Below are 18,318 nucleotides of genomic sequence, written 5' to 3'. Positions count from 1 at the left end.
AGGATCACGGAGTATATGGTCACCAACCCAAATAGCTGGTTGTCAAGTGGGGTGGTTGTGACCGCACTCGAGACTCAGCAAATGGCCTGGCTGACGTTTCGTATGCGGAATGCGGAAGTGCAGGAAAGATGCTGCAAGTCCGCGGCCGAGACGCTGTACTTCCACTACGGAGTCGATTTTCCGTACTCTCCGACTTCCTTCGTGCGGAGAAAGCAACCATAGATAATCTGCCACGGCCTTCTAGGTCAAGTAGTTGCTGTACGAGAGCAGGTCCTGTGCACCTATAGAATCCATGATCTTCTCTGTTCTGAGTCAGTCTGTCAGACAGCCAACGCTATTGAAATGCTGCTAGCTCAGTCTTGTGCCTGGCTGACTTGGCAGGCTGTTGTTGTGTCTGATCGAACCTGCTTATTGCCTACTGATCGTGTCAGATGCTGTGCCGAATCCATTTGGGGACCCGTAACTCTCAGCAGTGGTAAGACATGATCAGTGACACCGTCCCACAGATCCGCTACATTGGCATTTGTCCTACAGAAGGCTTCTTGCAGTAAGGATGGCAGTCACCGATGGATTACGAATCTACACAATTGTCTGCCAACCCACTTCACAGTGTCGATAGATTTGGACGTTGGATTAGGTAGCTCATGAGTGTGTGTACCTTCCCGGAGGATCTACTCAGTACCTCGCACATCATTGAACAAGTCATCGCGCGAGAGGTCCCTGCGTTAGCTCGCCGGTGATCTTACAAAGCAGAGTACACTGAAGGATGCTGGGCATGTACTGGAAACACTATGTTGTTGCCTGCTACGGATACCTGTTGCGAATGATGGCATACCCCTTGTGCCTTCGGGGTTGACGAGGATGGCGGCTGTGCTATGAAGACCACAGCTGATATGGATTCAACAATGATTCAGAAGATTGAGATATCCTATTATAGTATCAGTACCTGCAGCGGGAATAGTTGGCGTTACTCCCTGGGAGACTATGAGAACAGGGCCAACCTTGTAAGTTATAATAGTCCTTAGAAGTAGCATGATCTATTTGCAACATGATACACTCTTCTTTCTTCTGATATATAAAGCAAGTCTCCAGCGAATAACCCGCACACTGGATGTTACGATGTTTACGTCTATAGGAGACAACCAAAATAGCACTTATACCCAAACGAAGATGGTATGACCAGTCTTTGTTGAACATGAGCGATGATCTCGAGTATAGTTGCAATTGATTTAAGGTTGATGGCCAGCCCTGTGCCATAACGGCTTATATACTCTGTAGAATAAAATCTAAGATCCTCAGTCTATATTAGTCCTCTTTGGCCTCTATGGGTTGAGAAACACTGATAACGGTGTTTCAATTCTTACTGGTCAAACAATGCTCTCCGTTTCTCATATATGTTGGGGGTTCACTTCTCAGGATCTTCGGTTTCTTGAAGTAACACTGAGTACTGAATATGAAGTGCACCCTGTCTCGATCGGAGGGGCCTTGGAAAGGTATTGATGTGAGTACTACTTACCTAGTCCTAGGCGCACGTGCTAGTTTTGGCGCTATGGCCAGGCTTTCTTTGGTGGTAGCTGCTGCATATCTGCTGGAGTGTACTCAATTATCCAGTGCTTATAACAAAAAGATCTTCAGAGACTGCTAAATAAATAGTCACTAGCAAATGTTGTGACGAGACAAATACCAGTGTGTACATGGTAGTAGTACTAACTACTTAGTAGTTTCGGAACCCCGTCATTTTGTTTCCCCATTGGCTCTCCATAGTTCTGGTCACGTGCACGAACCAGGGCCGCAATTTTCCCTCCCGAGCATCTCTCAAGGCTTCCTGGTGACTCCGCGGGAACAATCGGCCATTGCTGGGCAACAGTCAAGATGCAGAAGGTCATTCGAAGGACCGCCCTGGCGCGGAACCAGGCCACTCGGAAAGCAGTTCGAGCCTCCAAATCAGCCGAACGCGAGGAATTGAAGGACAGTCTAAGGCAGCGCTTTGCCTACAACCGCATCGAGCTCGATAACCTCCGCGCGGAAAGACAGCGACGCCGTGAAGACTGGCTCCGTGGACCCCTGGCTCCTCAGCGTGATGCCGGTCTTGAAGGGAGGCTTTTCGGTGCGTTAAGCCCTCAGGCAATGAACCCTCCGCCTATTCCGGAGCACTTGCGGAGACAGTACATCAACATTGCTCCCGGCGACCGAGTATGCATCATGAAGGGCAAAGACAAGGGCAAGATCAACGAGGTTACTAGGGTGGATGCTACGACCGAGACTGTTGTGGTCAAGGATCTCAACATGGTATGAGAATATGTCTGGAGTAACCACTGTTTCGTTTGCTGATCCTTGGGTTGTCCAATAACAGGCCGATGTCCACTTCCCCGACTGGCTGAATGAGCAGTATGGCAACTCGAGCCCCTTCCAGTCCGTGAGCCTGCCTCTTTCCATCGACGATGTTCGCCTTGTCGTCGCTCTCGATGATCCTGTCACCGGCGCCACCCGAGATGTATTGGTTGAACATGTCCGCGGCGGAGAGCCTTTCCTCGAACGCGATTACGGTACCGAAACGCCCCGACACACGAGATACATTGCCGGTGAAGACATTGAGATTCCTTGGCCCCGAAGTGACCCTGCAGAAATGAAGGATGAGGCCTGGGACACGCTCCGTATGGAAGTTGAAACGCCCACTTGGATGCCGTCGTTGCACTACGCCCCATTCCCTCCCAGCGTCCTGGACGAACTCCGCAACAAGTTTTCGAAGTACAGAACGAGACACGATGAGGAGTGGGTGGAGGCCAGGAAGATGGAAGACTACAGAAGGGAATATCTGCAAAGCCGGTCTTTGTTGACACCCAGAGGTGAATTCTTGGCCATGCTTCAGGCCAAGAGGCAGGAGCGCCAGAACGCGAGGAAGGATGCCAATGGAAATTACATCCTGGATGATAAGACGGTCGGATTCATTGAGAACTTCATGAAGGAGAAAGCGACCAAGAAAGCCTAATTGCTTGCTGGGATTTCGTTTGGTGTTCCGACTTGTGGGAGAGTGCGCCTGGGTCTTTTCTGTTTCTTTTCACTTTTCCTTTATTTTTCCAATGGGTGTACACAATTATACTACTGTAGCATAGAATCTGAATGTATAAGATGAATAGTATGGATAGGCTGCTTCCCTACAGCACCAAACTGTAGGTTGATTTGAGTACAGTTACATCCGTCGCAAGAAGACTGGACGTAGGCGCGACCGGACCCAATCTTTGCGGACTACTTTGCCCCAAATGCGCTCGAAATTATGGATGCGCGCGCCCACGGGTCGACAGTGCCGCCAGGGGAGGTCTGCAGCTTCGTTCCTTGCTAACTACTTATCTTTCTTCATCCATCCGATCCGCGTCCCGGTTTACCCATTTCTCCCCCATTCAACTTCCTTTGTTCTAGGCGGCCTCAACTATTTTGACTTACGCAGATTATATATATAAGCGTCATTGGGGCTGTCACCTTCCACAGCATGGCTTTTGCCACGATCAACTCATCGGTGCCGTCCAGTATCCCGGCCATTGAGGACGCCTTTGCCGCCCAACCAGCGCTCAAAAAACGGGTTTACGATGCAATCGGTGCGTGTTATGTCGCTTAAGACAACAATCTACTTTCACCCCACAAATCCATAGAAGGAGCAAGGACTGCTGGCTGACCCTCTCGACCTGTAAATAGCACATACCCCGCAACATGGACTTCTCTTCGAAGATATCGCGAAATACACTTCCAGCCTGCTGGCCAGGACTGCAACCGCCCCCGTTCGGCCTGTCGAGGTCGTCACCGACGGCCCGGCCATGAAGAAACGAAAATTACAGAACGGCAATGCTACAAGTGCCCAATCCTCCGGCGACTTGAAAGCAGATACTTCGCTCCAGTTCTACATGCAGGATGTTTCCTTTGCTGTTCCCCAGCGGAAGAAGCTTACACTTGAAATCACCGCCGGATTCCTACGTGCGAGAAACCAGACATCGAAGGAGGTCGAGTTTGGGGTACATTTGGATAACATACGTATGTGTAGAACTATGGTTGACGGAATTGGTATCAATGCTGACAATGTTGTTGGATTCAAACAGAGCATGTCTTGTGCCTACCCGTTCCCGAGAAGAACCAGCGACAATTTAATTTCTGCATTATCCCCCAATACGCGGACGGCGTCAACTCACCACCTGAAGGTGTAGCTGCTCCCGATGCCATCGTATGGACGGTCAACGACGGACCGCCCAAGGCAGCGTTCTCAGGCAATGGACAACAGCTTGGAATGGACAACGAAGAAACCACAGATAAGCTTGTCCAGCGGATATTGAACGACAGCCTCCCACGGACCAAGGTTGTGCGCCCGGATGAGCGAGAGTTCGTGAGTGCTATGCCTGAGGCTCACCGCAAGGGGGAGAAGGCCTATCATGTCAAGGCCTTCCGCGGCAGTAAAGAAGGTATGCACGCCATGTTCTTTCCTCATGTCCCCTTGACTAAAATGGTTACATCGCAGGCTATCTCTTCCTTCTTTCTACGGGAATACTATTCGGGTTTAAGAAACCACTGGTCTTCTTTGCCTTTGAAAACGTCGACTCAATCTCATACACCTCTGTCCTGCAACGGACCTTTAATCTCAATGTTGTAGCTCGGCCTACGTCAAGCGAAGAGACGCAGGAATTCGAGTTTTCCATGATCGACCAGGCCGACTTCTCGGGAATTGATGGTTATATCAAAAAGCATGGTCTGCAGGATGCCAGTCTTGCCGAAGCACGACGTGCGAAGCGATACAATGTCAACAGTGTCAAGGGAGACGATGAAGCTGCTGCCAACGAGGAAGGGGCTGTCGAGGAGGAAAGTGAACTGCAGAAAGCCCAACGCGAGTTGGAAGATCAAGAGGACGAGGACGAGGAAGATTACGATCCCGGGAGTGACAGTGAGAGCGACGGAAGCGGCTCTAGTAGTGAGGACGACGACGATGAGGAGGAGGAGGATGATGAAGGCGACATGGATGAGGACGGCGAAGACCGAAATTTGGTGGCGGAGGAGCTCGGAAGTGAAGCAGAAGACGTTCCGGCGGAGGAACTGTGAGAGACCGCCTATATATCCAACCTGCTGCTGTATGAATAAGTGACTGTTGCTATGGTCACACCAACACACCCTGTGTGCGATGTGATGAAGTGTATTCGACAATCGCGTGGCTAAACCACTCTACTGGATGGGCGGCCCGTTACACTACACCAGGCCACTCGAACGTATGAATTTTTGGGGCCGATTTAGGCCGGACTATGCCCCTGCATTATCTGGCATACGCGCCTGTATGCCGTAGAGTTTTGCCAACGAGGCATTCCACGTCCGATGTAGTTGGGGAGGGAGAAACCGTTTCAAGGCTGCATTGAATGCGTTTCAAACGGGCAGTCATCACTTCAAGGCCAGTCGATCAGAACAAACCAAGCACAGGCTCCAGTGGGATGTGGGTCATGGACGTGTCAGATGCGTCTAAAATGGAGGAGCCACTGGTGAATGTGCTACGGAGTTGCAGGATGCCCGGCTGTGCGGCGCAGTACTCAGTAGCGACATTTCATGGGAAGTCAGTCCTCCATGGGAAATCCGATCATGACGGCCGATTACTTCTTCGAGAACACTTCTAATCCTCCATATTATTGAAAAGTGGTGGAAGCCGCCAACCCAATTGGGCTCTTCGGAAGCACCCCTGTGCTATCAGGGCCCCCATATCCCACGCCGATACCTTGTACCAATGAAATCAGCAGGTCAATACCTTGATAATGAGGACACTGCGGAGCAAAGTAATCCTCCTCCTACTCCTCGTTTGGAAAGAGTGGGGAGGGGGGTGGATGAGTATTAAGTCTAGTCTCCCAATTCTCAAGTCACTCACTCACAGCCTCCGTATCTATTATGTATCTACTAACTGGTAGGGGCCAGGTAAGTACGGTATGATACATTATTTTTCCCCGATACGACACCTATCTACCACTAGCAGCTACCGAACACTTTTACTAGTAGTAGTCCGACTACTATTTGAAGTAGCTCGATTGGTTGCCCTGAGCGTCAGGTTGGGTTACAGACTGGTCAGGGGCAGTGCCAGCTCAGCGCAGGTACCTTCAAACCCCTCAAGGCTTTTTAGATGCAGACCGCAGCACCTCACTAGTCACTAGGCAGATTAAGAGTGATTAGCCGCTAGGAGCGAGCTGACATTCTGTCATTGTCGAATAATATATATGGGGCGCTGTTTTAGCTGGATTGACAGCTACGATCGCTGGCGATTATTGGTAGAGAAGGGGAGAAGGGAATTGGACCGCTGTGTCGGTTAGGTTACTTACTTACTACTACTAAGCTAACTAGCAAAGTACAAAGTCACTTACTAGTTAGGTTGGATAGTATACGATCTTACTAACCTAGGAAATTATTATCTGCGCCATTACCCGCAGCTTGCGGACAACTCGCATCCCCTCTGCGCAGGTACTTCAACTCTGGGTTTAGGGGTCCTGGGGTTAACTGTTGCTTGCTTGTTCCGGAGTAGAAATCCGATTGAGAGGAGGGTGTGTCCCGCAATGATAGGGGAAAGAGAAGCAATGTGATTCGATTTATTGAACTACCGATCGGATAAACGATCCATAAAGATGAAGTTAGTCATTAGATACGTAGTGTTAGTTCTGTTAGGCATGTGTTGGCTTTTCATGAGCTCCTCTGCTCCAAGTCAAGTATAGGCAGGTTTTATGTTCCGCAGGGAAATAGATTGATACACCACGTATGTACCCGAAATTACGTTACCATGCCAAAACCAGCTAGACCTTGATGGCCATTTCCCTCCTGTCGTTCATTCCTCGGTCAAGGGAGCAACAACAACAACCTAGTAGGCACAGGGGGGGAGGACAAGTGCAACTTGTGAAAGTATAGTAGTCAATTGTAGTGATTATGGTGAATAAATAGTTGGTTGAGACTAATCTCAATGTCAATTGCGGTGACTATATAGTTATTCTTAATAGTATCCGTATAGGTAGAAAAAGAGAATAAAATGGATGGATGGATTCCTTTTGCCTACCGTGAGCGAACCCCCGGGGGTTCCATGTTTCTTTTTATTTTATTTTATTTTTCCTCTCCTTGTTTAGTGCTGGATGGAGCTTTTGACGACACACTTAAACAGCGCCAGCCCCATGTGGCACTGGGGGGGAAAGAGAGGAGAAAAAGGTAACAATCGTACCATCGAGACCACCGCAATAATAAATAATAATAATAATAGCTTTTTCCATCTGGTCCAGAATCCACTGCTGGCGTCTACTAACCGGAGTAGTGCCCGCTTTCAACCGTTCATCGCCCAAACAGGCTGAGCGCTAGCGGCGCCGCTAGTAAAGGTCCCTGGGTCAGGGCGATTCCGAGTTCAGGATAAAATTTGGGAGGCGAATAAGCGCCATTGAAGTCTGCAACTCGATCCTTTCATTGGCTCTCATATTATATCCAGAGTTTTCTTCTTCTTCAAGTTCTTGGGATCAACAATTCCAGTGTCTGGTAGGCATGAGAGACAACTCTGGGGTAATCTGAAAAAAATGGAGATCTTGTCTCACTCACATAATCTTACCCGATCAGCAAGTGGTAGTAATAGTAGTACTTCTTTAGGAGAGAGAGGTATGTGGGAAGTGGAAGGTCTGATGAATGAATGAACGAATGAATGAAGAAATGCATGGGGCCCTCGGGATGTCTCAGTGTAATCAGGTACCATACCCGTACTCCCGATTACCGCCCTTCATCCCCTATCGATGGGGCCTTTCCGGCTCCAATCGCCTGCACTAGTTGATACCAGTTACCCAGTTGTTACCATCGTTACCGTGAGAAAACCGGGCGGAAGCGCCCCATTTCGAAGGGCGTCATCGGGTTTCGACTTTCTCGAGTCTTTCGACAGGTAAGTAAGTTACTTGATTTTACTGGACTTTACTTACCTGAACTAGTAGCCGATACAGCTGTTCCGTCATGACCTGACCAAAACCTAGCAAAGGAACCAGACCGGACCAGACCAAACCTCTCTCTCTCTCTCCCTCTCTCTCATCCAACCATCGCCTCTCTTGCCGCGCTCTCTCTCTCTCTCTCACTCCTCCGTCTCTCTCCTCTTCCTCTTCCTCTTTTCTCCTGCTCCTGTTATTCTCCGCCTCATTTCTTTCCCTTCTTTTTCCCTTTCCCTTTCCCTCTCCTCCTCCCCCATAGGCAGGTCGTAGCAGTTGCAGTTCATGCCATCGGCGTGTTCGCTGCTCACCTAGGTCCTCTCTACCTACTCTTCCTCCCGTCTCCATTCCTCCTATCACTCTTCTTTCCCTTCTTCTCTCTCCTCCCTCCGTCTTCCTCCCCTTCGACGGCGCCCTCCAATTCTACATCTACCACTGCCTGCCCAGTGCGTTTTTGCCGTACTGCCACGCGGTTGGTTGGTAGTAGGGGAATTTTCTTTCCTTATTTTTTTTTTTTCCCTCCCTCCCTCCTTACCCCTTCTCGATTAATTCCCTTTTTTCCCAAAATCGAACATTTTATTCCTCGTCCCCTTTCCGACGAGCGCACCCTTAACTGTCAGCCTGCAGCCCTCAAAGCTGTCGGTTCCCCGGAATACCTTGTTCTTCCCTCTCCCGTCACCCTTCTTGCCAACGCCGTCCAAGGGTGCACCCTATTCCCTCCCCGTCCAAATTCACCGGTGCGATTGTTCGAGCGACTATCTATCTCGCCGTCTGCGGTCTCCGATTTGTCGTCCGTCCGGGTTCCGTGATTGCTGTACACTGGGGTTCTCTTTCATGAATGGTTCGCATTGGTACCATCGGGCTTCCTGTAAGACTCCGGTCGCCTTTCCCCCTCTCACCCTCACGCCCCAGGGCCCGCTACTAGACCTCATTTCTTTCGTCATTCATTCATTTATCATTCCCTCTTGTCGATTATTCTGACCCATCCGTCAGGCTAGTCTCACGTGTAACCGCCGTTGATCGAGTCCTCTAAGCCTACCTTTCCCTTCTCTCCGCCCCTGTCCGCGGTCTCTCAACATCCCTCCTCCCCTCCCAACTACCGCAGTCATGTCATCCTCCTCGTCCAACGTCGTCGGTGTCCACTACCGAGTAGGGAAGAAGATCGGTGAAGGATCGTTCGGTGTGATCTTCGAGGGTACGAATTTGTTGAACAATCAGCAGGTGGCGATCAAATTCGTACGTGTTACCCTTGATGGCACTGGTCTACGGTTCGCCCATACTAATGGTACTAGGAACCTCGCAAGAGTGATGCACCACAGCTTCGCGATGAATATCGGACATATAAGATTTTGGTCGGATGCCGTGAGTATACCCTGGTGGCAATTGTGTTCGTAAGGTTTCCCGGTCCTGACTGGTTGCAGCTGGCATCCCCAATGTCTACTACTTCGGGCAAGAGGGTCTTCACAACATTCTGGTTATCGACCTGCTCGGTCCCAGTTTGGAAGACCTCTTCGATCATTGCAACCGACGTTTCTCAATCAAGACTGTTGTCATGGTCGCTAAGCAGATGGTGCGTACTTCGACCAATCAATGTGTGGGTGTTCATACTAACATGCTTCAAAGCTTTCGCGAGTCCAAACGATCCACGAGAAGAACCTAATCTACCGTGATATCAAGCCCGACAACTTCCTCATTGGTCGTCCAAACACCAAGGCTGCCAATGTAATCCACGTTGTTGATTTTGGTATGGCCAAGCAGTATAGAGATCCCAAGACGAAGCAGCATATTCCCTACCGCGAACGGAAGTCGCTGTCCGGCACAGCCCGTTACATGAGCATCAACACCCACTTGGGACGTGAACAATCGCGACGTGATGACCTCGAAGCTTTGGGCCACGTCTTCCTGTACTTCCTCAGAGGTGGCCTCCCCTGGCAGGGTCTCAAGGCCGCCACCAACAAGCAGAAGTATGAGAAGATTGGCGAGAAGAAGCAGACCACCGCAATCAAGGATCTTTGCGATGGATTCCCAGGTGATTGCGTCTCTTTTCCTTTTTAAGGAATCATTGTCACTAATCAGATGGCTTAGAAGAATTCACCAAGTACCTCACTTATGTGCGCAACCTCGGCTTTGAGGATACCCCTGACTACGATTACCTCCGGGACCTCTTGACACAGGCTCTCAAGAATGCTGGAGAAGTCGAAGATGGCGAATATGACTGGATGAAGCTCAACAATGGAAGAGGATGGGAGTACAAGTCCTACTCGTCTCAACAGCACCTCCACAACAACGCTCTTCCCAACACCTCTGCCCGCGAGCTACACGCACAGCAGCTCCGCGGCAGCCGGCCCGGAGTGACTGCCGACCGTTTAAACGCCGCTCAGCCCCCGCCTCCGTCTCCGGCCAAGCCCGGAGCTGGCAAGACACGCGACCGGCCAAGCGTCTCAGGCGGCATGCCGCCGAAGCGCCAAAGCGGGGGCCTGGATGCCACGCCGACAGCATCGACTCAAGCACAGTTTCAGAACTCGAATGCCAACATTCCGGGACGCCTGGACAGCCCTGCGAACCCGACGAAGAACAGCCAACAAGGCCAGGGCGCTCAGGGAAACAATGAGCCGCAGCCTACGTTTGTCCAGAAGCTGATGAAGGCGCTTTGCTGCGGTAGGTGATCCAAAGTGCATACCGCAAGTTCTTAGGCCTTCCCATACTTATACCGGGATATCCAGGTTGATGCGAGGATGAGCGTGGAATTCTCTGGAATTCTACATGAATCACCTGGTCATGTTGGCTTTTCGACTTTCTTTCGTTATTTCTTGTTCTCCACATACTTGGGAGGTTTGAAAGGCAGCATGCGATTATACTGTGTTATAGCCCGGGAACTCTCCCCATCCCGTTGTACGTGTTTCGACTTGCCGACGCAGCTGCAACGCAGCTGCTGATGCATGTGAACATGATGTTGGCTTTGGGGAGCGTGGATATATTGTTCTTTTTCCTTATTTGTGTCATCCATGGGTCTCGGATCAAGAGCATCTGGCTCCAACCTGCCTGCTCTCGCTCTCTCTCTCTCTCTAATCTGCCAAGGCAACATCAGCACGAAATGCGTCGGCCTTCGATATAGAAACGACCCTCCCACGTCTTTCTCATCATCACCCTCGTCATCTCAACACTCTCTTTATGGTGCTACGGCTCGGAACGGCGAACCTGATCAGTCCTGCTTGTGTCATTGCATTTCTTTTCCTCTCTCTTCTTTATTTCCTTCGTCCCGCATTCCCGGCACGAGTCATTTAATACTAGAGTTCCGTCTTGTGTTTGTCAGAGTACACGATCAGTGCCCCGAACCTCTTACCTTTCCTCTTCGACCCGTCTCTGACATCTACCACTCTATCACGTCGGGTCTCTCGTGGCTGGTCTTTCGATGGTAATTTTAATGATGTGGCAGAAGGGCGTTTGGCATTTGGTGGAAGTCCTCGCGTGTCGTCCGGGCAGACACTGATTTACAGAGCATTTTTAGCATTTAAATGTTTGAATATGCGGCCCCGTGGAATGCGTATGCAGGACTAATTGAGTCCTCGGTCAAGGAGTTCATGCGATAGCGGCCTGCGGCTGTTTCTGTTTACTTTTTTTTCTTCTTTACAATTCCATTCTGCTGTGTCGCTTTTCACGCGCATTTGCAAGGAATCATTCGGATGTAGCCGTGTGTGTTTTGTTGGATTTGTACTTGTTCCTATCATGCTCTCTGCCGTTGTCAGTTTCAAAAACAGTTGATTCACCAGATTCGCCTGGTTCTTTCGTCTTTTTTTTTTTCTTCCCGTGCTCGAAGGGTGTGACGAGGAGTCTGCTCGACCCTTGTTGGTCGAGGGACTACAGAGGGGGGGACGGTGGAGCAGTAAACCAAGCCCTGTGTTGGCCTCGAAGAGGTTTGCGTTCCTGAGTCTGCGGCAAGTTGTGCTATATATACGTTGATGCAGAGTGATGGGTGAAGATGACAAGGAGAAGCAGATCTACTGAAAGAGGAAGAGAAAGAGCACGTGCATTCAGCATGGCCGTGGGAGTTCTATATCGAAGACGGGGGCTTGATTTCCGTAGAGTAATCCGGTCTTTTGGATGTCAGGTGTGTGTGAACATGGGCGTGTTAGGAGTTGTTTTCGAAGATACCTACTTTTTACTACTACTGCTGCATACATAGTATAGTACTACTTTAATCCCATTAGATAGAGCTTTCTAATATACAGTTCTATAGCGATCACCTTCATCACATCGAGCAGCTGACATGTACGTTGTATGCATGTATACTTCCTATGCTATTCTCTATCTACTTATCAAAGTTGGCAACACCGCAGTAGACCGTCTTCCCCAACATAAGAAGCAACCAACCAATAAACTATCTACCTCCCTAGTACACTGCCCTTTGATCAAACATCATTCAGCACTACTTACCCTTATTACCACCCATCGCCAAGACACAAACACGGCACAGCAGCAGCAGCAGCAGCAGCAGTGAAAGCCACCCACCCATCCACCCAGCCCTATCATCCCACTAGATACTAATCTAGTGCCTACTTACTATCCTCAGCTTACCCTGCAGGCCAAGAAAGAATGTATTCCTTCCCGCTATGACATGATGACATGCCATTTTAGCCATCCATGCCTTACACGTATACCATGACATGACTATCTATCCATCTATCAAGCGAGCAATCAATCAATCAAGTGAAGTAAAGTATCCAACTACGCCACCTCATTGGAAGACGGTGCTGTGAGCTGTGCCGTGTTCGGGACGAGGGGAGGGGGATGATGATCGGTAGGGATTGATGGATTGATGGAGGAGGGGGAAGGGGTGGGGATCTGTGCGCACGGTAGGACTGCTACTTAGGCTACTACTCAGTATGTAGTGGCGGATCGGGTGATGTTATAGGTTGGGATGGATGGATGGAGGGATGGAGGAGGGGGTGGTGATGATGATGATGATTGTCTTGGCTTGGGTTGGTTTTGATGTGATAGTTGATGGTTGGGTATGTATGTATGTTTGTGAGGGTTATGATGTTCAGCACTACGTGGGTGTAGTATAGCTATAGCAACTCTTTTGTTTCTGTCGTGAGGGATTGTAATATCGCTTTTACTGTGTATGTATCTATCTATATAAGGATTAACCCATGGTGATACAACATCCCCCATCCCCATCCCGAAGTTGTCCTGTCTGGAGTGGCATGCTACGGAGTTACTACCGAGAGGGATAACGATGAAGTGAAGAAATTCCCACCCCAGCATCTTCCTGCGGAATAATTTCCAGTGCAAGAAAGACAGACATGATGGTGTAGGAAAGGAATATGTTTTCCTTCCTGTCTTGGCAATTTGCTTGGCTGCTTGGCTACTTCACTATGGAAAGTCTGGAGGAGGGAAAAAAGGTGAACGAATCATCGTTGCAGATGAGAGAGTAGTTGTCTTCGTAAGTCTGTCTGTGATAGGGTTTGCCTTCTTGGGAGGAGTGCATATTATAGTTTATTACCCCGTCCCGTTAATACACGGAATATAGACTGGGATGATGGTGATGGTGATGGGGGATCGGCGATGGCAATCAGTATTCTTCTAGCTATGTGGCTTGATGCTGTCATGTTGCAGATGTGGTGTAGGGGTATATTGTGGACGCTTTGATGATAACTACGTAAGTAGTAGTTACTTTGTAGTATTTACTTAGTGATGGGTGGGATGATCTTAATAGTATCCTATATACACGAAGTACGAATCACCATAATAAAAGGACATATTAGTTATAATGTGGAACGGAAGACCTTCTCAGCTCTGATTGAATGACGAAAATAACAAGCAATCCTACATACTATGTAGAAAAAGTGACAGTTCTATCCCGAGCATCTGATTGACTGCCGGGCCAACCAAAACCAAACATATGATGACCGACAACGGATCATCAGACAAGACAATCCTCTCATTCTTCTCCACTACAGCAGGTCTAGACCCAAAGTGGGAATGGGGAGGGGGGCAGCAATTCGGGCCCGAGAATCGAATCGGAATCCCAGTTCCCAGTTCCCACTCGCCTGTTTCAGATTGACGGGAGAAGCAGAAAGACAGACAGACAGACAGACAGGCATCAGGCCACTTCGTCATATTCTTCAGGCTTTTTTGTCTTTTTTATCGCGTTGGGCTGCCCTGGTCCGGATCTTCCTTATATCATCCACTTACTATGATGATCCTGCCTCACTCGTTAGCACTGACCGGCTATTCTTTGCTGGCTTTTCCCGTGTAAGGGTTCTGGTTCTGCAGAGATCTCTTCTCAATTCTCATGCGGTGTCTGGTCGCGTCATAACTCGTTTTCTTGGCTAGTGCGGCGGCATAGTGTATTGCCGACCACGGAGAAATTGTGGATCTTGACTTGGAGGTCGTTCTTTCGTAGAGCCCCAGTATGGAGTATACGTAGTAGAAGTTTATGATGGCGAAAGAGATGAGTGATGAGGGTCCTTTCATTGCCAGGATTGATACTGAAGTAGTAGTAGTAACTCAATGACTTGACTGTCGTCGATCATAGGAGGCTTGTGACTAGTACGTTGTAGGTGATTTACGGTGGATTTTGTTGCTCCTTCGGTTGACTCCGAACTCCCCGTAGAATTGTTAAGTCTCCAATCGGTGCAGTGCATACATACAGCGCCAACTTCACCATCAATGTAAGCTGCTAGCAATTAGTGTGTCAAAAGCTGCCAGGCAGAAACAGCTGTACGAGAAAAAAATCTTCTCTTCTGACAGCTGGCCGAAAACGTGGCTTCGTGGCGGTCTCGCGCATTTAGCAATTGAGGTCGTACACGTGGTGACCAACCCTTGGCAGCGCCCTCGATACGATGGGGTCAATTGGAGCTGTAGGTACGTATGGATTTCTGAATGGTTGTTCAACTTGCTAGCTTGCTGGAAAGATGGAGAGCTGTAGGTAGCAGCAGCAGCAGCAGCAGCAGCTACCTGCTTAGCTCCAAAGAAGTTGCTTCTGCAAGTGGGCTCTTGTTCGCATCCTACTTCTGCATGCAGGAAGCTATGAGACGAGAAGTGAGGCGAAAGGTATCCAATATCGACTCGAATAGCTTCATGACCATTGAGTTTTTAGTTTTGGTGTGTCCACCATTGGCGAAAATTGACTATACCCAGATTTAGTCATAGCTATTAGATAGTTATTTGGTGTTACCTCCGATGCAAATTGATACCTAACTTAACTTTCCCTATCAGTACTCCGTTCTACCTTTGGGGTTTCGGTGTGCGGGCGGTGCCGACAACCTTGTTGGCTGGACCCAATATTTGCCCCCTCCTAACTAAGTCCTAACTAATGAATAAAACATGGAGCAAACGAGGATAAGTGCCAGGGCGGGTACCGTCGCTAATCGTCGGCGTGAACTGGCACGGGGATTAGGTAATTTGTCTCCATTAGTACTCCATAGTTGCTGTGACCCTATCTACGTATCACTCTTCGGAGTCCGGATAGTAAGTAGATAATTAAGTTGATATGTGGAGAGAGAGAGATGGGCTCAATTTTTGGTATATTCATGCTGCCGAAGTTTGATAAGACTCCGATGATGCTCTTTCCCAGAGGAGCAGCGACTTCACTAGCCTAAAGATTAGGTTCAGCACTCCGAAATAGTTTTTCATTGCCAACTGATAAGCCACCGCGCTGCTTTGCCACCCTCACCCGATCCGTCGCCAAGGACTTTCTTTCTTTCTTTATCAGTCCGGAGCATATCGGAGCGCTTTTCCATTTTCGATGGCCGTAGATTAATTTTGTCCCTGGTGATATGCAAAGTTGCTTGTTGTTGTTACATTAATAGAGTGGCGTTGTGCAAAGAAGAAGAAAAAAAAATTGATTTCCTTCGAAAGCTTCCATGATCAATCTAGAATTTCATGATGATCTGCTCTGCTGGTCAGTTGATGCGACGACCCCGGCATCCGTTCGACGAACAATCAATCAGGTGGCACAACAGCCCATGGAAGATGTAATGGAAGTTGATAAGCAGAGCCAATTAGTCAAGATGACTCAGGCGTGACCGTCCTGAGATGACCTAACTCAGAAGCTTCAAGCATGTAGGCAGTAAGGTTACCGGGACCATAAATCTGTGTCGTATTCAAGTGTCACTCGACCTTTCAAGCCACTTACTTACTGGGTGCTAGACTGATCTGCAAACGGGCATCACACAGCAGATACATGACGTTATTTGGGTGTGGCTTGTTCGAATTGATGGATGGTAACTCAGAAAATCCCTCCCCTTTACACAACACATACATTCGTAAGCTACTAGAATGCTGTTGCTGATGGCGTTATCAAGGGAGGCGGTAGATCTTGTACGCCTCCTCGAGTCTTCGCCTGCCGTGTCACTCCATGGAACCTTCTGTATGGCTTCTTTCTAGTGCTGACGTAGAACCTTTTCTTTGACAGGGACTACGTGGTAGCACAACAACATCCGATGAGATACACTGGTGAGAAAAAGGTCCATGTCATTCTAGAACACAACATCAAGACCCGTCCGCCACCCAGAATGACACCTGAACGCTAGGTAACAGGTTCGCAATATACTAAAGTATACTCCTACTACTCGATTACTACTGTATCAACAGTACCTGCAGGTCATAAAATGCACTTGCCCAAAGGAAGTAAAGAGAAGGAGAAGGACTTTCAGACGATATGCCCCTATCGCGCCAAGGCCTGGCAAAGACGCCCCGAGAGCCATGCTCCACAGCCGCTAACAAGCTTCTGGACCAGATAAAGGAAGGCACTGCACCTCGTGAGCACAGCGTTTAAAGGCGCCAACCTCAAATAGGAAACACGTTGCTCATCCATCTCTGCTGGCATTGGCTGGTGGATTAGTTGTGCGTGTGTGTATTGGGGGGTGGGGGGTGGCACCACCAATCCACAAAGCCGTGAGGACCCTCGGAACTGGCCAGAATTCGACCACTTGGACAACGCTAATGCCACACACTCTCATTGCCTTTTCGTCAGGCGTGGCCACTGACTGGTCACAATCAACAGTAACTGCGTACGGGCGGGCCGAAAGCCCCCCTCTCCCTCCTCCCCAGTTGCCATCTCATTAGTGGATGCCGCAAGGGTTGGGCTGGTTCTCTCGCTTCCCCTTGCGGTTCGCAACTGGGGCAAACCAGCATTCCTCGAAATTTCTTTGCGCCTTCCTTCGTGTTCTGGAAAAGGTAAGAAATTCCAGTACGTATTCCTTTTTTTTTTTTTTTTTCTTTGTCGGCTGGTTTCCCGACAACGGTTTGCAATGATGAATCAATGTCCCGGAATTTGACACTGAGCCCGCGACTGCGACCACACCGGGATCGGAGGATGCTCTTCTCGTTAACCATCACCACCACCCTGTGACACATACACCAGTATGCTGCATGTCTGCAGGCCCTTGCAGGCGCGTTTGGGGAAAGCCACTAAACACAACCCCCGGACAAGGGTCATTACTGGTGATACCACGCCGTCCAGCCGTTCCGCCCCCCGGATTGGACGTTGCAAAGGATTGTGGATGGGGATTAAACCTCCTGGGTAATAATCGGAATTGGCGCTCAGAAGCTGATGGCGCTTAGCACGATGGTGTTATCCTGTACTAGAACCATTCCAGCGTAGCACGGCACTATTTACCCCATAACTGGAGCCAGTCGACTCCGCGATTGACTCCGCGAAGAACAGTTGCACGCAGCTTTCGCAACTCCTATCTGCTGGAGATGCTTTGTCTGCAACCACCACTTTCCTCGTTGGCTTGCAGATCCGCTCATTACCACCAGCAACCACCACTTTCTATACGCTACTGCACATGAGGAAGGTTCTTTTCCTGAAGGGAATTGGCCCGACAGGCATTCACTACTCACCCACACCATGCTTTTGCTGCAGCCGGGTTTGAAATCGTCCCAATGGATGTCTGGGTTGCACTCATAAGGCTCAAAACCCTCTCTCTCTGCATAAAACCACCTGCAAGCTCTCTCTACAGACTTTCTCCCTCTCTCTACCTTTGGTCTTCTGGTGGAACCCTTATGAATGTATCCCTTCCCCCCCTTGCCTTTTTGGCTGCACAGCCTGCTTGGCATCCTGTAGATCCTGCGCCAGCTTGACCAATCATTGCGGGGTGGCCGCTCTGCACGACAGCGTTAGGCCGTCGTGCGCCTTTGAGATCATATTCATCATTATCGTCCGTTGAGAGGGGGGCCAATCCGGAGAGTTGTTCTCCGACTCCGGATTGGTACAGCTAGTATCGTATCGGTGGGAAGAACGTCCACGATGAGGTTAGGTCTACATGGGATTTTGATTAATTCTATAAGGAATTGGAAACAATGTTCGGAGTACGCCGTTCGGGCGTGGTATAGTATTCTTTGTCTCGCCGTTCCGGTGTAAGTGGGC

General features: G+C 49.4%; 3 protein-coding genes across 3 annotated transcripts; all 3 read left to right on the top strand.

The window, feature by feature from the left end:
- Window positions 1-1,872: 1,872 nt before the first annotated feature.
- AKAW2_31026A (mitochondrial 54S ribosomal protein uL24m) lies at window positions 1,873-2,989 on the top strand (the record flags this gene model as incomplete). Its single annotated transcript, XM_041687605.1, has 2 exons — window positions 1,873-2,289; window positions 2,354-2,989. The coding sequence occupies 2 exons, from the start codon at window positions 1,873-1,875 to the stop codon at window positions 2,987-2,989; spliced, it is 1,053 nt and encodes a 350-aa protein (XP_041541473.1).
- Window positions 2,990-3,487: 498 nt separating this feature from the next.
- On the top strand, window positions 3,488-5,076 carry rtt106 (putative negative regulator of DNA transposition (Rtt106); the record flags this gene model as incomplete). The annotated part of the gene is made up of 4 exons (XM_041687604.1): window positions 3,488-3,593; window positions 3,691-4,023; window positions 4,089-4,445; window positions 4,502-5,076. 4 exons carry the CDS (start codon window positions 3,488-3,490, stop codon window positions 5,074-5,076), a joined length of 1,371 nt encoding a protein of 456 aa, XP_041541472.1.
- Window positions 5,077-9,047: 3,971 nt separating this feature from the next.
- On the top strand, window positions 9,048-10,668 carry YCK1 (casein kinase I; the record flags this gene model as incomplete). The annotated part of the gene is made up of 6 exons (XM_041687603.1): window positions 9,048-9,176; window positions 9,233-9,302; window positions 9,362-9,510; window positions 9,564-9,969; window positions 10,026-10,598; window positions 10,664-10,668. 6 exons carry the CDS (start codon window positions 9,048-9,050, stop codon window positions 10,666-10,668), a joined length of 1,332 nt encoding a protein of 443 aa, XP_041541471.1.
- Between the last annotated feature and the right edge of the window lie 7,650 nt (window positions 10,669-18,318).

The sequence above is a fragment of the Aspergillus luchuensis genome, chromosome 3, assembly GCF_016861625.1.
Source record: "Aspergillus luchuensis IFO 4308 DNA, chromosome 3, nearly complete sequence".
NCBI lineage: Eukaryota > Fungi > Ascomycota > Eurotiomycetes > Eurotiales > Aspergillaceae > Aspergillus > Aspergillus luchuensis.
Note: the sequence above shows the minus strand (reverse complement) of the source record. Positions and strands in the feature narration are given on the sequence as shown.